The following is a 22,951-nucleotide window of genomic DNA, read 5'->3' as shown; positions in this document are numbered from 1 at the left end:
AAATATGTTACACTATGTACAGATCCTGGCTCATAACTAGTAGATATTATTTATATTATTATTACCTGCATGCATATTTTAAGGGGAAGTTAGGAGAGGAAGTATTAGGCACTACTGATATAGCACCATAATAACCTAGAAGTCCTACTTGTTCAATTTTATGGTCATCTTAAGCTGAAGCTATTTAACCGTGAGGGAATTATGATGAATTTGTAAGTATGATTTCAGGCAACTATTTTTTACCTGTATCTGAATAAAATTTCTTTTTTGGAAAAAAAACCCTTGTACTCTTAATAAAAATATAAATAATTAAAAGGTACATTAATAAAGTATACTAATATACTTTTGAGCCTTATTTAAGGTTGATTTAGGAATCAAGTCTAATCAACTGAGGGTTTGTTATCAGGAAATCAGAATTTTTTTAAAAACTAGTCTTTCAAATTTTACAAAACCAAAAAAGGTCATTATTGTTTAAGATTGTTAAAATTCAGGGCTTTGCAAAGACGATGTATAGATTCATGTCAAGGCAGAATCACGACCTATATTCAGAATTGGACTCTCTCTCTCAGCAGTAAAAATACAAGCTTTGATGTGGAGCCTCCTAATTTTATATTCAACTCTGTCACTTACCAGCTGGATGACCTCTAGCAATTTACATTCTCTCTCCAAGGCTGAGTTTGCTCATCTGAAAAATGTCTTGCTGTAAATGTATCTAAAACACTTAGCAGAGGATCTATACATTTTCAATGCTCAATAAATTATCCATCTACCTATCTATCTATCTATCCATATATGCTTATACAGAGAGACAGAAGTTAATTCCTGGATTAGATGCCTTGAAATGTTGGTGAATATTTCTTCTGAACCTCAATAGGATCAGTAGGACCCCTATCCAATAACCTCAGAGCCTGAGTACTGGGAATGGGTTGAAGAGAAGCAGGTGCAATGGATTGTCTAAGCATCTGCACCCAATGCAAATCAGGATATATTTTTCTTCCCCTCTTTTTTATGAAAACAAGCTAATGTATATTTCTGTGACAGGCTGTGGAATAAGGATGACATCTTCAAATATGCTGTTACCAGCATCCTCTTCTACTGAGAGGATTGTCCAAGGAAGGGAAACAGCTATGGAAGGGGAGTGGCCATGGCAGGCCAGCCTCCAGCTCATAGGGTCAGGCCATCAGTGCGGAGCCAGCCTCATCAGCAACACGTGGCTGCTCACAGCAGCTCACTGCTTCCGCAAGTAAGTTCACCAGGGCTGTTGTGAGTCTTCTTTTCTGGTTATCAATTGCCATCAATTCAGTGTTTAGGAAGAGTCCAATCTCACCAGTTTATCCTCTGCTCCATTCCAGATGGACACTCTTTGTCCCCAAAATGCATTTTGCTTTTGCTCTATGCCCCAGTCATATTCATTCTCTCTCCCCTCTCTCAATATCTATGATGTTTGGTTTGTATCGCTCTTGTGGTTCTTACCATATATTTTCCTGTATTATCATAACACTAGTGTTATCTTTCCTACTATATCGTAAATTATTTTTATGACTGACTGTTATACATGTAACAAGTTTAAACCCTTCCATATATTCAGGGAGAAAATTCAGCAGCTTCTGTTCTGTTTTTGTTTTTTTTTTTTTCTTTTCAGTTAATCCCTTTATCCTCCTACCACCCACCATCACTTTATAAATAAGAAAAAAATCAAAGGTATCACTCTTGAAGCTCTCCCTTCCAATTCCATTATCCAAGGACCCTTGTGGGCTTTTGTGGACCAGAGAGGTGTGTGGACGGTGAGCGAGACCTGCCACCCTGTCTCACAGTCCTCACAACATGGAATATGGTCACATACAACTTGACAGGCGCTCTTTGCTTGAGCTTTCGCAGTTGTAACTCTTAAAACTCAGCTACGTAGTTCACATATACGAACATACACAGGCACCCCATTGCCCCAGAAGATCAAGGATACACCCTCTTTCCTCCCTGAGATTTAACCATCAGAGTATAGAAAGTTTTTTCTTTTAAACTCTCAAAAGACAAAAGCTCTGAATAAAGCCCTAGCCAGTGGCACTGTTCACATACACTTTCTGAGGAAACTATCCTTGCTGAGACTAGGAGGCTCTTGACCTTCCTTCTAAGGGTAACACCAAATGGTTCCAAGATGCCTACACCTTTATTTATGGGGCAGACATGTAATGAGAATGATCTAATGAATTTAAGGTGATTGTCTGTCACTCTCTCACGAGACAAGAGAAAAGGGACTCACTTATACATATTTACAACCCCCAAAATAACCAAGCATCATGCCTTAGGTGAACTTGAGTCTCACTAATTTTTTAAGGCTTTCTGATTTTTTCATGCTTGTGTAGTCCTCCAATCTTCACATTTGCTTTGTGGCGTGTCATCCATTTTAGTTTATAACTGATCTGTGTTTATGTAAATTAAAAATAAACCCAGAAGTTCAATTTATTAATATTTAGTGAACAATACCTAAATGAGACAACAGCTAAATGAATGAGCATGGCTGTTTTCCAATAGAACTTTATTTATGAACACTGAAATTTGAATTTTGTATAATTTTCATGTGCCACGAAATTCTTCTTTTTATTTTTTTCAACCATTTAAAATGTAAAAGCCAATCTTAGCTTTCAGGCCACACACATATAGGCAGCAGACTGGATTTGGCGTTCAGGCCATAGTTTACTGACCCCTGATTTAGATAAATAAAAATTTCAAAGAATAACTAATTTATGCCTCAGAATAGTAAATTATAGTTTTGAGGAAAATGCTTTACTTATCAGGATAACTAGACTCCATGGACAAATTCTGATAGTGACACTTTTTTGGATAATTTCCATAGAAATGTGAGTAACTTGATGTGTTTTCTAATTGTTTCAAACTTTCATTACGATGCTAGGCAACTACTACCACGTACCCCTCTCTTAAAATAAAAGATACCTTCTAGTACTAATCAAAGCAAAATGTAACGGTGATTAAAATTATGAATGTGGCTTAAAATAATTCTATAAAGTAGGGAAAAAATAATTTCTATAATAGCTTCTTCTCAGTATTTTTGTAGTGAAAGTTGTTAGTATTTGATAAAGATCACAATAGCTGCATTTTAGTCAAATAAACAGATGCCACATAAATGTATTTTTTAGCAGCTTTACTAGGATTTAATTCACATACCATACAATTCACCCATTTAAAGTGCACACTTCAATGGCTTTTAGTATATTCAGAGTTGTGCATTTATCACCCCAATCAATATTAGAACATTTTCATTATTCCAAAAAGACACCCCACACCCCTTAGATATCACTCCTTACCCTCAATCCCTCCATCCTAGGTAACCACTAATCTGCTTTCTGTCTCTGTGAATTTGCCTATTCTGAACATTACATATAAATGGAGTATTACAGTATTTGGTCCTGTGTGACTGGCTTCTTTCACTTCATAATGTTTTCAAGGTTCATCCATGTTATAGCATATATCAATTCTTCAATTCTTTTTATTGCCAAATGATATCTCATTATATAGATAGACCACATTTTGTTTATCAGTTCATCAATTGATGGACATTTAGGTTGTTTCCACTTCATAGGTGTACAAGTTTTTTTTTTAAATATGGAATCTTTCATGAATTTGCATGTCATCCTTGTGCAGGAGCCATGCTAACCTTCCCTGTATCATTCCAATGTTTTCAGTGTATGTGCTGCCAATGATACATGTTTCGGCAAGTCGAGCGCAGTCTCTGTGTGCTGACAGACCTACGTGGGGGTTGCCCATTGAGTTTGATAAAACAGAGATAACTGGTGATCTCTTGATAAGAGAAATTGTGTGATATGATGGGGATGGGAATGAATTCATGAGATACTAGAAGGAGAAGTATTGGATACAGTGAATTTAGATGCCACTTTCAAGGAGTTTTTAAATGAATGAGAGCAGAGAAATTTGGCAGTTGAGGGTTGTCGTGGACTCAAAGGAAGGATTTTTAAAATATGAGCTTCATTATAGCATATTTTATGCCAATAATAATAATCTAAAAGAGTTGGGAAAGGTGATGGTCCTGGAGAGAAAGGGTTTAATTTGGGGAGTGATATAATTTCGTGTAATTGCACAATGTAGTATACCGTTGTGAAGGAAAATACAGGATATTTTGAAGATAATATCACAATTATCCAAATAGTTTTTAAAAATTTTTATTTTTTCCTACAGAAATAGTATATTTCTTAAAATAGTGTTTAAGACAAATCTTAGTACCTTTATGTTCATGTAAAATGATCCCAGTCTTTGTGAAACAGTGTAAGTGGGGAGAAGGTTCTTGACAGGATATCATGAGACCTGGGCCATGTCTCTCTGACACTAACCAGCTGGTTATGTCACTCACCTGGGCAAACCATTTACCTTCCAAATCTCAGTGTCCTTATCCACAAAGCATGTTAAACTGCGCCTATTCCAGGAGGCTTCCTTTCTGGTTGACGATGCATGAAGAGATGGGGTATATCCGTTTTGTCTACTCAATTAGTTTACAAGCTCCTTACGGACTGAAGTCTTTGTATCTCCTAGAATTCTATTTCTCAAACGACTTCTTCAGCACTAAGACTTTCCTTTAAATAAAATCTTCCATTAAAGCATAAATAAGTAAAGCAGCTGAGAGGACCCACCCGCAACACCCCAATCTCCGGGTCACCACACCCGGGCTGTGATTGCTCATCCCCGAGGCAGTGCAGAGTACTCTGAAAACCACTAATCTTACAGGTTTTTCTTTACACTTAAAAGTTTATGATTCATCAACACAATAATCCTGCATGAACAAGGAAATCCCCTGTATGAATTCTCCTCTGTGAGATTTCCTTCTACATAATTTTCTTCTACATAGAGAATTTCAAGTTTCTATATATTTCTAGTCATTCTTGATGGGGATAATTAGAAAAAGAGGGAACTGGCCTTTGAGGAAGAATAGGGAGGTAAAGAAGTAATATAATTACACAGAATTGGCTTGTGATGCAACCTTGTTGCATGTTGGGAGAAAAAAGCACCCATGTGAAGGGAGAGCCTCAAAAATAGTAAGAGGGACTGACAAGCCAGATCCAAGGGCGGTGGGAGTTCTAACAGCATGGCGTTGCTAGGGCTGCTTAGCTCTTGAATATCCAGGCAGGGTATGGGTGGAGGGTGGAGGAACATCCTGTGTACACATGAGGGTTTGTGAAGCAGACAAGTTACACTTTGTCTCAAAGATCACAGTATGACCCAGTAAACAAAAGCTGATAAGTGAGTCATAAAATAAGAATAGATGGAGGATCTGATACAGAGGGAAAGGGCCTCTTATATCCAAAACAAATCAAAATTGATTTCTATACATTTCATTGAAATTACAGAAGAAATAGAATCTGAAGAGTTTCTAATAAACAAGGAACTGAAAGATTGGAAATTAATTGTATAGTTCCCATTGCTATTATTAATCCAAATAAAGCATGGAAATTCCATTTAGTTGCTCTGCTCTTTTTAATTTTAGAGGATATAAAATAGTTTTAAGGGCTTTAATACTCTCACTTGTATCATCAATATTTTTAACCTCTTTTTTCCATAAGGTCATCAAACGCAAATTCTCTCACCATAGGGAAATTTTAGGAGCATAATCTCAATAGTTGGGGAGAAATACAGTCTCAATCTTTTTTAAAGGATACAATTAAGCATCACAAATATTATCCTTCAATTTTTTGCAGAAATAAAGACCCAAGACAATGGATTGCTACTTTTGGTACAACTATAACACCACCTGCAATGAAACGAAGTGTGGAGAAAATTATCCTTCATGAAAAATACCATAAAGAAACAAACGAAAATGACATTGCTTTAGTTCAGCTCACTACCCAAATTAAGTTTTCAAATGTAGTTCAGAGAGTTTGCCTCCCAGATTCATCTATAAAGTTGCCACCTAAAACAAGTGTATTTGTCACAGGATTTGGATCTGTTACAGATGATGGTGAGTTAGTTCAACCTAATTTACTTAGTACAAATTTGTCTTGAGATCTAACAAGCTGTCTTAGGGAATCCTTCTTTAGACTTTTCATAAAAATAACGTTGATGCTTCTAATATGTATACCCCTGAGCAGAAGAGGGGGCTGTGGGGTGAAAAGTAAAATGAATCAGGATGAGATATTCACAAGCATTTGGAGCATGGTGAGAAAGAGATGAAGGTAATATAGAAGAAAAGAACAGACTGTTGTAGGTGCTATAAGAAGGGAAAAAATGCTATGGGAGTACAAGGGGTAATTGCTTCCAAATTATATATTTGCCAGATGTGAATACTCATGGTTAGCATATATTTCAAACCACAATCTTAATGATAGGTTTCCCTTTCTTTCTTTCCTCATTTCCTCCTTCCTTCCTTTCTTCATTCCTTCCTTCCTTCCTTCTTTCCTTCCTTCCTTCCTTTCTATTTCTTTCTTTCTATTTTTTTCCTGTCTAAATCATTCCTCATTTTAATGAGGATTTATGGTGATCATAAACATGAAAGTACTTTGTGAATGTTTTGAGAATTTTCATTTTGGTTAGTTTGTTGAATATATATGTATTTCTTTGCCTCTGTCCCACCTCCCAGGGAGGTTAAAAGATATCAGTTCTAAAATTTTATAAATTGAAGCCCAGAATGTAAGATTTCTAGGTATTACGTCATTCCTCTCTGAAGAAAGAGATTAATTGAATGTTTTAAATTGGCAAATAAACGTTTAAGGTCCTATCAAGGATATCCTGAAGAAACTAGGAGACAAATGATAATATACCTTAATCTGGCTTTTTTTTGACAGAACTCTATTATATGAAAACTTTCCCAAATGCTCCATGCATTTTCTACTTGACGTTTGAGAGGTTGTTCTGTCTCCTTTCCTCTTCTCTTCCCTCACCGCTAGCTCGGGGCTACTCGCCAACAGCTTCAATCAATCAGGAGCCCTAAGCTACTTCCCTTCCCACACTCAACTGTGCAGTATTCTCTCCTCCTAACCCCTGGCCCTGCTCTGTGTTGGTGTCATATTGCTGGCGTATGTTGGGCATCCATTCTCTTTCCCATGCTTTGAGACACCCCTAAATAACACACTACAGCACAGAGTAGGGCAAATAGATCTGTGCAGCTTGTATCCTGGTTCCTACTTGACTAGCTTTTGGAAAATCAATGAACTTCTCTGAGCTTCAATTTCCTCAGATGGAAAAATGTGCCAATTGGACAAGATCAATGTGATGAACCCTCTCTTCATGAAACAAAAAGCATACACACACACACACACACACACACACAATATTGCATGTAGTTTTAAGGGTTCCAATAGCTTTTGTGTGTGTGTGGGAGGAAGATCAGCCCTGAGCTAACATCCATTGCCAATCCTCCTCATTTTGCTGGGGAAGATTGGCCCTGGGCTAACATCCGTGCCCATCTTCCTCCACTTTATGTGGGATGCCGCCACAGCATGGCTTGACAAGTGGTGCGTTGGTGCGGGCCCGGGATCCGAACCTGCAAACCCGGGGCCACCAAAGCAGAGTGTACGCACTTAACCGTTACGTCACCGGGCTGGCCCCAAGGGTTCCAATAGCTTTTGAAGATTCACAAGTATGATACGATATTGGGACATGTATGTTTATGGTTCCTTGCACGTAGACATTTATGACACAGAATATAAAATTAGGTAATTAATAATAAAATAACCTTATGCTTTTGCTCCTAGGAATATACAATTTATGTGTCTTTCACGTCTTAGATACAGTTTTATTCAAAGAACACATTTTTGTGTGTGTGTTTATTTGTATAATAGGACCTATACAAAATAAACTTCGGCAAGCCAGAGTAGAAACCATAAGCACTGATGTGTGTAACAGAACAGATGTGTATGACGGCCTCATAACTCCAGGAATGTTATGTGCTGGCTTCATGGACGGAAAAGTAGACGCATGTAAGGTAAGTCTAAAGTCCAGATCAAAACTTTAAAAGAACAGTTTCCATTAACTATTTCTAAATTTGGCATATATTTCACCTAGGAGAAAAAAAAATGTCATCTATTTCACCAAAGATTCAGTTTATTGAATAATCAAAATATTAGACAAAATACAATAACAATAAAATAAAATAACAAAAATTATTAAGTGATTACTGTGTATTGTATAAGTGATTACCATGTGCCAAGCCAAGTGTTAATCACTTTTTATACATTATTCACTATAATGAGATCGAAGCAGTACTATACTTATCTCGATTTTACAAATTAGGAAATTAAAGCCTGTTGCTCCCTATTGCTAGTTCACACAATTACTCTTATGTTCTATTGTCGTTTTCTTAAACAAAAGACAGAGAAACCTCTCCTCTGAAGACCACTTCATTCAGCTCTGTTATCAACTCTTATGCATCTTGTTTTCATCCCCCACCTCCTGGTCTCTCCCCTTTGTCCCTCTCATTCCTTAATGACATTGACACCTGAAATAGTTTCCTCTTCATCTCAAGCCCTGCAGTATTAACACTGACCCATTTACAGGCTGGAGTCTCAGTTCCCAGACCTCCTAACCTCCAGTTAGGATCTTCACCCCTTCTCAGCCACCTATTCCTAGGATCACACCTTGAGTTTTGTCACCAAAACTGTTCCAACTCCCAAAACACTAATTCCCCAAATCTTTCTATTTAAAGACTCGCCCCACTTCTTTCTGCCTACTTTTCAAATACTCTTGCCCCCTTGGCCGCACACTCTGCTACATCCCAATCTACCAACCCTCACCCCCAACACACATGATCTACCCATAGATTTGTGTCCTTTCTCTGATTTACTTTTTCCCTTTAGCTTTTATCACCATCCAATACACAATATATTTTATTTAGCTGGTTTATTGTCTGTCTTTCCCACTAAACTAGAATGTAAATATAAGTTTCATGAATGCATAGATTTTGGGGGTCTATTTTATTTACTGCTGTATTACCAACACCTAAAACAGTGCCTGGCACAAATATTTGTTGACTGAATAAAATATCATCTTTCTTCAACTTCATTGAGACCTATAGACCATTGCTTCTCTATTTTCTCACATTCCATTCATCCTTTCCTTTCTTCCATCATCTACTTGTCCAACTTAGATTTCACTATTAATCATTTTTTAATCACTTTTGCTAATACCCCAAGCTCACTTGTTGCTCTCTCTTTTCAGTGTTTCTGTCTACAAAGTTCCAAACCTGAAAGAACTCAACTATCCAATCTTTCTCTCTCTCCTGCACTTTGGAAGTCAAATGCTCCTGGAAAAACTACAACAGAGCACATTGGGTCCAATAAAAGATCCAGATAACAAAACTGACTATCCTATTATTTGTGTTTATTTCTTTGTTTGTTTGTTTCAAGTCCATTCTCTGAATTCTCCCAACATTTTCCACTTTCCTTAACTTCTGGTTTTATATACCTCTTTATTCTTAACTGATGATTTTGTTCCCCAATTTTCAAAGAAAAGTAGAAGTCATCCTAGGGGGATTTCCCCATTTTCCCAGCACCAAGCTTACAGACTTGCCTTCCTCTGCACCCATTTTATCCACCCTCAGCTTAGGTCACAGCAGAGAAGCTTCCTCTTTTCTAAGGCTGATCCCTTCTCTGCTCAGGCTCCTCTTCTTGTTGGCCTTTTGGGGAAGTTTACACTAGCAATTATTTCTTCTATCTCTTTTCATAGTCAAAATTTCTCTTGTAATTAGATCCTTCCCTATTCAGATCTATCAAATTAGGAAAAAAGAGAAAAAAAACCAACTCTTTTCTTGAACCATAATGCCTCCAACTAGCACCCCATCTTATCTGTTTACCATCAAATATTTGGAAAAATATCTATACGCATTGTCTCAATTTTCTCACCTCCCACTAACTTCTCAAACTGTTACAATATGGTTTCTGCCGTATCACTTCATCAAAATAGCTCTTCCTGAGGTTTCCAGTGACCCAGATGTTTTTTGGTCCTATTCTTTTTTTTTCCCTCTTAGCATTTAATAATGTTTACAACTCCATCTTTCTTGAATTATTGCCTTTCTAGGGTTAGAATGATTTTCATTCCACATCTCTGTCTGCTCCTTCTCTGTCTCCTTTTTAGGCTCATTCTCTCAATCTCAGCCATTAAACTTTTTGATTTATTCCACACTTTTTCCTCTTTTTCCTCTATATTTTCTCCCTAGAGAATCTAATTCTCTTCCGTAGCTTCAATTATCATATTTTTGCAGATGATTCATAAATTTATACTTTTAGCCCCAACCTCTCCTTAGATATCTACACTTATACATTCTACTCTTACTTGACAACTCCACTTGGATATTTGAAAGGCATTTTAAATTTAAAATGTTGCATCTGATTCTGCTCTTATTCCCTTCCCTACCTGATTTTCTTCCTATGTTTTGTATCTCTATGAATGGCATTCCCTTTCATTCTGTTAAACAAGCAAGACTAGAAATTGTTCTAACTTTCTCTCCTTATCCCTTATCCAATTGATTACCTAATCCCATGGATTTTACCTCCTTAAATCTCTCTCTTGCTTCTCTTTCTTTCTCCCTCTCCCCTCCCCTCTGCTTTCTCCTCACCCTCCCAACCACATTAGCCATCTAGCTTATTTCCTTATATTCACTCTCATGCTCCTACAGTGTATTAGTCAAATGAAAGCCAGGATGGTTTCTAACAAGATGTAATCTGATCATGTCAACCCCCTCCTCAAAACACTTCAGAGGCTTACCTTTGGTTTTATCTTAAGATAAAAAACAAAACCACCCACAGGGCTTTGCATGGACCAGTCTCTCCTACCTCTATAGCCTCATCACATACCACTTGCACCTTGCTGTCTTCTCTCCAGTCCGCCCCCTCCTCTTTTTTTTACAGGCCTTTTTTTATACCAAGCTCCTTCATGACACAGAGCATTTGTAACACTATTCCCTCTGCCTAGAACACATTTCATCCACACCTTCCTTTTCAAGGTTAACTCCTCTTCCTTTAGATATCAGCTCAATTACATCTCATCAGAGGAAACTTTCCTGACCTCCCTGACCAGTCAACTCCTCCCACTGTATGTTACCATAGCACTTAGCACAGTTGTAATTTTGCATTTATTTGTCAGCTTATTTAGTGTTGGTTTTTTAACCTAAATTTCAAGCTTTATGAGCACAGGGACTGTTTATTTTTGATCATCATTGTGTCCTCAATGATCATCAAAATGCCTGGGACATATAGTGGGAACTCAATAAATAGTTGATAAAAGAATAAATAAGTGAAGGAGGTGGAAGAGGCACGGAGAGGTTAAGTATCTTACCCTAGGTCACACAACCAGTAATGGATAGAGCTGGGCCTGAAACTCAGGCAGTTCAACTACTGAGACCACACTTTTAACCTCTACATTTATATCTGTTTAGTTATTTAATCTTCCTTGTTCCAAAAGAGATTTAAGGGAGCTTACATCAAATTCCACAAGCAAACATAAAGTAGAATTATGTAAATAAAAGAAAAGAAGACCAAGAATAGGTCCATAAAATGCAGTCAAGCTAACAATATTCAGAAGAGATCCTCAAAAATTTCCACCTATACACAAATACTAACCTCATTAAATATTTTATATACATGCTTACTAAACCATGCATAAAGTGTCTAATCAAACTAGCAGAAAAAAAAAATTCAAGGATGCTGAGCCAGAAATAATGTAACCATTTTATATGAATGAGTGTTAGTCTTTCTAGAAAACAATGCACTTTAAAGTTTAGCACAAAATTTTATCTCAATTGAGAGAAACATTATATAATCTATCTCTATCTGGCTGCATGTTCTATGTAACAATTTCCTTTTTTTCTGTGGAAGAGAGATGATTGCAATGACCTTCCTACTGAATTAAATTAGAGTTAACAATTTTAAATGTTTTTGTTTTTTCTCCAGGGTGATTCTGGTGGACCTCTGGTTTATGATAATCATGACATTTGGTACCTTGTTGGGATAGTAAGTTGGGGACAATCATGTGGTCTTCCCAAAAAACCTGGGGTCTACACAAGAGTAACTCAGTACCGAGACTGGATTGCCTCAAAGACTGGTATCTAGTGTTAATTGTCCATGAATTACATTCATGGCACACACAAATAAAACTCCTACCTGTTGTGTATTATTTATATTCATGTGGTTTGGATCAGTGCTTTTGCTGGATATCAAGAAGTCCTTCAGTCTTAGATCCATCTCATATCATGAGGTGGCCTTTGTGTATATGTGACTGAACTCTCTCTACCCTGAGAGAAGAAGACACAGCAAATGACAGATAGCACTGACTCCTCACTCACAAGGGAAACTGTTGTGAGGCTTATTAATAAGATGAATATTTATAAATGGCTTTCCCCAATGGAAGACAGGGAACATCATTTTCCACAGGATATGAAGAGCTGCCAGGGCTGCCAAAATCTTACTTCATATAATACCTAGAGCACTTGGGATTCTTCTAGCAAAAAAACTCAAACATCAGTCTTCCCTGAGGGTTCAGGTCTTCAGCATTCTGGAACTGATGAATGGACATTCAACGGCTAGACTGGAGAAGCATGAGATTTGCAATATAACTTGATCTCTAACCTGGGTTTATAAATAATAATACAGAGAATCATCACTCACCACAAGAGCTTACATTTAAAAGATGTTTAAATGTATCTGAACTAGCTGTTAACATTGTGTTATATTGAAGCACTAGCTTCAGGATGCATGTTGTATTGTAAATAAGCATTTCTGATTTATTCTTTAACAGCATCTTGCCATTCATACATCAATTGGAGTTAGGCCAAAAGGAAAATGAAGACTCTTGGGAGCATTTTTCCATGGGTTCAAGGAGGATAAAAAGACGTGATGGGACCTAGGCCAGTAGAGTTAGTTTCAAATGATTAAGAACAGGACAAATATTTTTTAGATTTTCGGTGGAATGAGGTATCCAATTATTTATTTAGAAATATCTACATCAATATATAGTAACTGGTGCTTTTGTAAGTCCTCAGCTCTCTGACAGGTGAGATGTCTATCAGAATGTCAGGTTGGGAGAGCTGATTTGTGTAAATCATTTAGGAAAGTGCTTGGCATATATTATGCACTATATTTAAGTAATAGTATAGAAATATTTATTATAATGGAAAGGAATGCCTCTGTGAGTTTTAAGGTAAATTAACCTAATTTGTCAAGTGAGTGAATGACTTTGTGGCTTAAAACAGCCCAAAGTCTAGTGGTAGAAAGCACAGGCTTTGGAACCAGGCTGCCCGAGCTTGAATGTTGGCTCTGCCACATATAGCTGTGTGTCTTTGCACAGTTTTATTAATACCTCTGTGCATTAGCTCTTTCATCTCCACAATGGGAATAGAAATGGTACCCACCTTATATGGTTTGTATGAGGATTAAATGCATTAATACAAGTAAAGCACTTGGAAAGTGTCTGCACACAGTAGGCTCTCAATATGGACTAGCTACTATTAATTATTATTAATGTGCTTTGCACTCAATAAAGCAATATACTTTCTAAAAACTATCCCTTGCTTCTTTAAAATAATGTAATTGATTTCACAACACTTTAAATTACATTGTAAAAAAATTAGGTGAATTAGATTTTCAAAATCACTTTTTATGTCTCATTAATATATTTTGAACTATGTGTGTTTATAGAGAAGTAGTTATAGGAGGTATGGTCATCTGTCACCAAGGTTGTGACTACAGAGATGCAGCTCTGTATGCATCTCCCGGCTGCAAATGGAAGACCTCAAGTGCTAAATTTGTTGCTCTGATTTATCAGAGAAAAAGCTAGCCTCTCTGTTTCTTTAATGACTAAAAGTTTTGTTAATTTACATGTATATGTGTTTATAGGTAACATATGCAAACAAGATGAATATAACTAAAAAGATCTCTTAGCTGTTATTATTTACATATCAAGATATAAACACAAAAGTGTCATCGATGCTTTCTTTTAAAAAGAAAATGTCACCAAATTTTTGAGTTGATGACAACTAATAACCAAATGTCAACAGAAAAAGCAGAGTAAAAACTTAAATCCTTACACTTTCTTTTATATGCAGAGAAACATCGAAAGCTTTCTGGAGAATATTTAGCATATTCAGGATCTGTTTGCTTGATGACAGACCTTACTTATATTAAAGCTAAACACAGCCTTTGGCAGAAACAGGAAAACAAATCTGTCTACAAAAAAAAAAAAATCATTTTCTACTGTGTAAGTTCTTTAACATTGGCAGTGTGTTTTGTGTAAGTACATTTATATTTCAGAAGACTGTGCTAATATTTTGCATTTAAGTGTCTGTGAAACTATATGTACTGATTTAAATAATTCTGTGCTTAATTCAATTCAATGACATGTTAACACAAATGAGAGGAATAAATACAAAATGATGATAAGTAAATCTAAGAAATGGAAGAATGGATTTTTTTAAACAGGATTTATATGTCCTATTTCTAGTTTGCTGTCTGACCTATTGAGTGGTGTTACAGGAATCACGCAATAGCTTTTTCCTCATGTTTTCCATCTACTCAATGGGACATTAATCTGTCTACCTCATGGCATTGTCGTGAGGCTTTCTTGTTGAATGATAAGGTTGAACAGTCAAAGAATGTTTAAAACCTGCTCAAAAAAATGCAAAGTATATTATTGTAAACTAATATCAGTACAGATGATGCTGCGAATGCCTTAAGATTGTAAAAAAGGTTTTTTTTTTTACAGTGTTAGCATTTTTTTTTTTTTTTGTGAGGAGATCAGCCCTGAGCTAACATCTGCCAATCCTCCTCTTTTTTTTGCTGAGGAAGACGGCCCTGGGCTAACATCGGTGCCCATCTTCCTCCACTTTATATGGGACGCCGCCACAGCATGGCTTACCAAGCGGTGCGTCGGTGCGCGCCCGGGATCCGAACCAGCGAACCCCGGGCCGCCGCAGCGGAGCACGCGCACTTAACCGCTTGCGCCACCGGGCCGGCCCCCAGTGTTAGCATTTTTATTTATCAATAGTATTACTTTGTGAATTCTGCAAATATACTGTGGTTAAAAAAAAACAAATCTGGGCTTTGCCTCCTGTGTTGTGAATGCTATAGTAATCTTCACATCGTTTCATAGACAGAACAAACTCTACAATTTGTCTGACTCATTGTTTGAAAGATAGTCAAATCCATTAGGCTGACTGTAAACAATACAGCACATAATCCCTGTGGACTCTTGATGGAATTTTGGATGCCTTGAGATCTAAGGGTTAGTTTTTAATGCTAGAGCAAGAATGAACCAAAATTTTTGCAAAGCTTAGCCATCTTTCAGTGAAATCTTCATGATTCAACAACAATAACAAAAACACATTAATAGGAATTTACCCTTTAAAACTGAATAAATTTGTTGCTTTGTTAATATATTTATTTGACTGAGAGGAGATGTGTGCCAGGCATTCTTCATGCAATCATGGAAATGCAAAATAAACTTGTTACAAATTATGGAAATTAATGCTAGAATCATAGCTTTTAGAGCCAGGAGGGACCTAAGAGATTATCTACACCAACCTCCTTTTTTGACTGATGTGAAACCAAAGCCAAGAGAATTTCCCCAAGTTACTCAGTAGGTCACAGCCAGTGTAGGAACAGAACCCAGGAGCCTTTGCATCCAGTCCAGTCTTCTCTCCACCTCTCTAATCTGAGTTACGCAGGTTCACTAGCCAGGAACATTGCAGTCCTAGAAGTCACTGGAATTAAAAGATTGTTGCCAAATCAACGTTTCTCCTTGCAAAAAATGTGAGGCAAGTTAAACTCACATGGTATTCAGGAAAGTATATCATTGTACCAAACCAGCTTTATGATTACAACCATGCCACTTAATATTATATCCAACTATACCTAAGGAAATGAAGGATGATTTTAATGTAGGCAAAGCTGCAGAGCTAGTTAAATTGGCAGGTCAGAATACTCCATGGAAAGTTTACCCCCTGAATCTACACTTTATTCCATCCTTTTCTCACCCTCCACACTAAGGTTTATAATTATAAAGCAATTTAAAGCCTTGATAGGGTATACGTTAAAAAAAAAGGTGTACCATATTTTCAAATGAAGAACAGCCAAAGATTTTGAACTCTACTAAACCAAAAGATGTTTTTCTCTTTGCTTTTTTAATGCCTCATTAGAAATCTGTTTTATAAACAAATAAACAAAACTATAGGAGGCCCACTAAAATGCAGCAAACTAAAAAGTTTTATTTAAGTTGCTTTTATAAATGCTTATAAAGAGCATTCTTTCACAGCTTTCAATATTTTCCTTGCCTGAAAGTTTTAAACATGACTAAAAAGAAATGAGAGAAATGCAATCACGTCACATAATTAAAAAGAGAAATATATAGTCATATATCACTTAACGATGGGGACACATTCTCAGAAATGCATCGTTAGGCGATTTCATCATTGTACGAACATCACAGAGTGTACTTACACAAACCTACATGGTATACCCTACTACACACCTAGGCTATATGGTATAGCCTATTGCTCCTAAGCTACAAATCTGTACAGCATGTTACTCTACTGAATACTGTAAGCAATTGTAACACAATGGTATTTCTGTATCTAAACATTTCTAAACATAGAAAAAGTACAGTAAAAATATGTTATGAAAGATAAAAAATGGTACCCCTGTATAGGGCTCTTACCATGAATGGAGCTTGCAGGACTGGAAGTTGCTCCGGGTGAGTCAGTGAGTGAGTGGTGAGTGAATGTGAAGGCCTAGGTCATTACTGTACACCACTGTACACTTTATAAACACTGTACACTTAGGTTACACTAAATTTACAAAAAAAATATTCTTTCTGTGTTCAATAATAAACTAACTTTAGGTTACTGTATTGTTTTTACTTTATAAACTTCTAAATTTTTCAACTTTTTGACTCTTTTGTAATAACACAACTAAAAACACAAATACATCGTATAGCTTTACAAAAATATTTTCTTTCTTTATATACTTATTCTATAAACTTTTTTCTATTTTTAAAATTTTTAATTTTTTTTTACTTTTTAAACTTTTTGTTAAAAAACAAAGACAGAAATACGCACATTAATCTAGGTCTACCCAGGGTCAGAATATTCAATGTCACGGTCTTCCACCTCCACATTGGTCCCACTGGAAGCTCTTCGGGGCAATAACATGCATGGGGCTGTCATCTCCTATGATAACAATGTCTTCTTCTGGAATATCTCTTGAAGGTCCTCCTGAGGCTTTTCTTGAGGAGGTGTCATTCTTTTCAGAAATATGTTCATGGTGGTTTGCTTAGTTTGTTTCTTTTTTTATCGTAGATTTGCTTGTAAGCAGAAAATGCACATGAACATTCCTCCCTATTAATGAAAACCTTTTGGTGTTAGGGTCTTGTTTTCAAACATTTTAAGAAGCTTGTTGAGGTCTGTAAAAGCTTCTGCTAAACCCTTCACTGTGAATTTTCTTGGGGGTTCTTCTTTTTCTTCTCCTGCAGTTTTCTTTTCTCTTGTCTCTTCTTCAGCTATGCATTCCTGTTCTAATTCCAACAACTCCTCATTAGCTAATTCCTCAGGAACCACCTCCAGGAGATCCTCAATGTCATTCTCATCCACACCTAGGTTAAAGTTGTTTGCCATCTCAACCACAGCTTTATTGATTTTTGCAACCTCCTCACCCTTGGCAAATCCTTTGAAGTCAGGAACGAACCTCTCGAGCGTCTTCTTCCAGACGTCATTGATACACTTCTTGATGACGTCACTCGAAGCCCAAGCAAGGTTCTTGATGCAGTCATAGATATAATCCTTCCAGAATTGCATCAGTGTCTTCTCAATGTCTTCCTCATTTGCAGCAATAGCCTGGGCAAAGGTCCTCCTCGGGTAGTAGACCTTAAAAGATGCTGTAACTCTTTATCCGTTGGTTGTATCAAAGAGATGGTGTTTGGAGGGAGAATATTTAATTCTCCCTCCAAGGGAGAATACTTTAATATTGGGATAAAGATCACCAATAAAAGGACGATGTCTGGAAGCATTATCAACAATAAGCAAAATCTTGAAAGGTATGTTATTCTCCAAACAGTACTTCTCCATTTCACTGGCACAGCAATTCAGGAGGGCATCTTGGAAGAGGAGCTGGGTCATCCATGACTTCATATTCCTCCTGTAGCCCACTGGCAGTGTGTGCTTATTGATATACTTTCAGTCTCTGGAGTTCTCACTGTGCCAGATCACAAAGGTTTTCAATTTGTAGCCTGCAACATTGCCCCCAACAAGACTGGTATCCTGTCCTTAAAAGCCTTATGGGACCACCTTTGCATATGTGGTCAGTAGTTGACTGAACCATCATTATGCAGCGCATGACTGTACCTTTGTTCCCAACTGCCCTCAATCTGTCAAATGGAATATTAGTCTATCTAACTCATGTTGTTGTTGTGAGGCTTTCCTCTTGAATAATAAAGTCTAAATGTCAGAGAATGTTTCAAACCTGTTTGAAAAGTGCAAAGTATAATATTGTATACTGATATCTGCACAGCTGATGCTGCACATGCAGTAAGATTGTCATTAAGTTTTTATACCATGTTAGCATTTTCATTTTTCAATAGCGTTGCTTTGTGTATTTTACAAATACTACTGTTTTTTCAAAATTATATTTAGCATTTTCTTGAAGAGAAATATAATATAGCTCATGTGGTTAATATTAATTTATTGCAAAAAGAAAAATAGCAGGCAAATCAAGTTAATTGTTGTTCACTTGATGGCTTTAAGAATGAATATAACCCAAATTAATTTTATTTAAAGCATATTGTACTGTAACATGTTGGAGAACTCTATAATCAATCTACTGGAAACACTTTTAAAGCTATTATGTAGCTGCCAGTGAAAAATATCAAAAGCAGTCCAAAGTCAGCATTTAACAAAGTGTATTTTAAAGACTCTGCTTAGTAATATTTTAGTCTATATTCTGAATTGTTAAAGGTTCTTTAACTTAAGTCACAGAACTATGCAATAGTGAGTAAGCTAACCAGATATCATAGATTTCCTGTGAAGTTCTATTTTTATACATTTTGTTCCATTGTCAGAATCTATGTCCCAACTTTTATTTAAAAATGTAGTCATAGATAAAAAGACCATCCTGTTAGATCCTCCTTTTCTTTCCACTCCCAAGCTTAGGTATTCTCCATAAAGGATGTTCAGATGCCTTCCTTTTAAATATTTCCAGAAGGAGAAATTTTGTAAAAGTATATGATTGCCTTCCTAATGGTTTTAATAACTACCCTTTGTCTGTATTCAAAAGAAGGACCTTCTGGTGAACCTCAAACCTGTATCTTCCTGTTTAGATCTAGGGGGAGATGACCGAATTCTTGGGATAATTTTTTAAATCCACTAGTGTTTGTCCTACAGGTGATAATCCTTCGGGAAAGAGGATTAGAAAATTGAATGAATAGGCTGAGGTGCCCTATGAAGAACAGGAGAATTTAAAAGTGGACAGGAGAAATAAACGGAATCTGAAAGTAAAAAAGAAGCCATTGGAAAGACAAATATTAACCCACAACAACTTGATAAATGTTACATAAAAAAAAATAGTTGGACCACAGAATAAAAACATTTTTTTAAAGTAAAGAAAATGATTGATTTATCCTCCTTTTTTTAAAAAACTACAGGAACATTATAACAAATACTTTTTAAGAGGGAGAGGGCACACAATTGTATCAACTTATCACAACTATTTTATTTTTTTATCTTCCAATCTTTGTATATATGCATACATATATTTTACAAAGTTGATATATAGTAGCATATATAAAATTATGTATTTCTCCGCTTGAGATTATATTATATATTTTTCGATGACCACATGTTTGGGTATAATCGTCATTTTTAATGGCTACCTTTGAGTTGCTACATCAAATAGTTGCATACATAGACCTTGCCCAGAACGTTAGGCTAGTCTATTATCAACTAAATTTATCACCGGGGTCATGAACTGTAAAGTATAGCATCCTCCCTTTCCTTGTTCCATTAATCCTCTGGCACTGCACCAAATGAAGACTGTGATTACCTATGCTTTCCTCCACTTTGCTTCTTTCCCATAGTGCCTGTGGTTTCTTCTCCTTCTCTCCATACTGCTCTTTGTCTTCCTCACTGGTTTAACATCTCTCTACTACCCTCTTTCTTAGCTGGTTCCAGTGAGTTCTCCTTGATTCTTTTTATTTAAATGTTCCTATACCTTCAACTTCTTCACAGAATGCTTTCTCATAATCTTCTTAAAGGCTGGATCTCCCTTTCTAAAACATCCCATTATTGTAGCCCTTCCAAGTGGTTGCTCTTTCTCTCTGGGTCTAATTCAGAGTCAGAATTCTTCCAACTCCCAACTAAAAGCTTCCAAATACATGTATAGTCTCCCAACAATTACTGCTTCACACTAGTACAAAAATATATGTTATTTTTAGTGTATAGGCTCATGCTTTTAGCTATACCACACATTGCTCTTCCTAATTACTGCCAACCTCTTGACCACTCCCACATTTACTGAGGTACTAGGCACTTAGCTCAAAATAGACCTCTCTACCTAATTCCTGTCTTTATTGTGGTCAATTCAACATCCAAGTGGATGACCCACACCTAGCTTCGATTCTTTGAACTCATAAATCCAAATGACCAAGTTCTATTACTCTCCTATTATCTCCTGTCTGGACATTGGAAGAACCTCAATTTGATCTCCCTTCTCCAAGGTTGATGTCTTCTAGTCCATTCTCCTGCACCTCTGTTTCAAATACCTCTAATTTCTCCACCTCCTGCAGAAGAGATATTTAATCTAGAGCTCAACAACTTGGTTATGCACAAAATTTATCTTTATTTTCACTAACTTTTAACAGAAATTTACTATTTCTTTCCATTATAAAATAGGCATACACAAAAACTGAGTAACATAAGCTGTATCAGTGACTTTGTCATCAAGAGAAATCATAAATACTTTTATTTCATTTAACAGTTGTTACATATATATCAAAATATATTTATACTCATCAAAACTTTGAAATTATAAGTTGTTAGACTCATTGCTATATCCTGTTATTTAATATGGTAATAGAGAAGCTATTTATTACTATAATCACAAATTTAAAAAATATTTTGATAACGATATTGCCATATATTAGTTTCTGCATAATTCCATGTATTCTATTTTATGCACCTAAAAATATTATTATGAGAAAGGGTCTGTAGTCTTCACTAGACAGCCAAAGATGACCAGGAACATGGTACAAAAAGAAAGTAAGAGGCTTTGACCTATAGGGTAAAGACAAAATCCATTTTCATGATACACAAAAATTTCATGATTGTCCTCTTTCTAGTTTCCATATTAACCTCCCAGCTTGGCTTCTTCCCTTTTGCCATTCTTCATTTCAGTTTTTTTAAAAGTACTCGTAGTGCTCTAACGACACTGTGCTGTCTCAGGCACAAATGAATCCGTTTGGATAGAAGCTCTTCCTCCTTATCACTCTAACAAGTTTGCTTTCTGAAATTGTTGTACCAACTGCCCATATCCCTGGGGTATGTGAATGTTGAATTTTCACTAAAAATTACTAATATTATTAAACATATGCCTTAAAAGATAGAACAAAACACTTTCTAAGCAGAATTCTAAAATGGTTCTCCAAGATCTGCCCTAATCCCAATGTGAATATGACGAAATATCATACCCACGATTGTGTTGTTACATTACACGGCAAAAGGAACTTTGTAGATATGATTAAGATTGCTGATCTGTTTACTTTGGGTTAATCGAAAAGGAGATTTTTCAGGTGGGTCTAATATAATCCTTTAGAAGTAGAGAATTTTCTCTTCCTGATAGCAGAAAACTCAAAGAGATTTCAAGTGTGAGAAGATGCACTGTTAGTGGTTTATCTGGAGGGGACCATGCATCAAGGAATGCAGGTAGCCTCTAGAAACTGAGGGCAGTCCAGGCCCACAAGCAGTAAAGAAATAGGGACCTTAGTCTTTCTGCAAGGAACTTAATTCTGCCAACAGCCTGAATGGGCTGGGAAGTGATTCCTTACCACAGCCCCCAGATAGGAACCCAGCTGAGCCAACACCTTGCTTTCATCCTTTGAGACGCTAAGCAGAGAATAAAGCTGAGCTTGCCTGGACTTCTGACCTACAGAATAAAAATAGATAATAAGTGCCTGTTGTTTTAAGTGGCTAAGTTTGTAGTAATTTGTTACACATTAATAAAAAATTGACAAAGGCATAGAATTTTTATTTATTAGTTAATTTGAACATTTTTCCATATGATCATTTATTGTAAATATCACATGTTCCTGTTTTGCCAAAAACTTTTTTTCAAAACGAAAGAAGGATTGAAATATGAATGTGAATGTTGATTGTCAAATCGGCTAAAAGAAAGACTCAGTAAGTATTGAATGTCCAAGTGTTTGCAGAGGTGCTGGCAAGTGCATTCATTCAAAGACATCACAGTTTCTGGCCTCAGATCTTTCACTATCTAACAGGAGAAATGGGTCTATAAACCTGAAAATAAGCAAAACTAAAACTAGATAACTACTTGAAGGGAAAGTGTGGGTCAAGGGTTGTCCAGATAGTGTGAGAGCTGGGGAAACAACATGCTGGAGGAGTTACCTTAGAGTATAGGCTTTCAGAGTCTCCAGACCCTGTGTAGACAGATTCTAATCAAATGACTTGAATCTTATAGTGAGGTGGATTTTGAATTGAGAGCTGTACTACAAAGAAGGGAAACAATATTTTAGGTATGTGGGCCAAGACACAATGGGAACAAAGAGATTGGATCAACAGAAAAGATACCTCCAAATCAAATAACATAGATGCGGTTGTAGCTACAAAGGAAAGCACATGGAGAGGAGACAATTGGCAGGTAAAGCCCTTTACGTTGGCAATTGACACAAATATATTTCCATTTTCCCACCTTAAAGCTGGATTACCCTTTAGAGTAGACGCAAATGA

The 22,951-nt window shown here is 36.4% G+C and overlaps 2 protein-coding genes and 1 non-coding gene across 3 annotated transcripts in view; 2 read left to right on the top strand and 1 right to left on the bottom strand.

Moving 5' to 3' along the window:
- LOC131409239 (transmembrane protease serine 11F) overlaps positions 1-12,062 on the top strand; it is a 130,539-nt gene extending 118,477 nt beyond the window's left edge. Inside the window, exons 7-10 of the mRNA XM_058546334.1 lie at positions 1,042-1,243; positions 5,721-5,980; positions 7,800-7,942; positions 11,904-12,062. Of these exons, the coding sequence (XP_058402317.1) occupies positions 1,042-1,243; positions 5,721-5,980; positions 7,800-7,942; positions 11,904-12,062 (764 nt within the window). The remainder of the gene's footprint in view (positions 1-1,041; positions 1,244-5,720; positions 5,981-7,799; positions 7,943-11,903) is intronic.
- Positions 3,613-3,720, bottom strand: LOC131409865 (U6 spliceosomal RNA). The gene has a single exon (XR_009221054.1). It is a non-coding gene; the product is annotated as a U6 spliceosomal RNA (small nuclear RNA).
- An 856-nt stretch (positions 12,063-12,918) lies between the features above and the next one.
- LOC131409238 (transmembrane protease serine 11G-like) overlaps positions 12,919-22,951 on the top strand; it is a 47,537-nt gene continuing 37,504 nt past the window's right edge. The window contains exon 1 of the mRNA XM_058546333.1: positions 12,919-12,923. Coding sequence (XP_058402316.1) covers positions 12,919-12,923 — 5 coding nt within the window. The remainder of the gene's footprint in view (positions 12,924-22,951) is intronic.

Source organism: Diceros bicornis, chromosome 8 (assembly GCF_020826845.1).
Source record: "Diceros bicornis minor isolate mBicDic1 chromosome 8, mDicBic1.mat.cur, whole genome shotgun sequence".
Lineage (NCBI taxonomy): Eukaryota > Metazoa > Chordata > Mammalia > Perissodactyla > Rhinocerotidae > Diceros > Diceros bicornis.
Note: the sequence above shows the minus strand (reverse complement) of the source record. Positions and strands in the feature narration are given on the sequence as shown.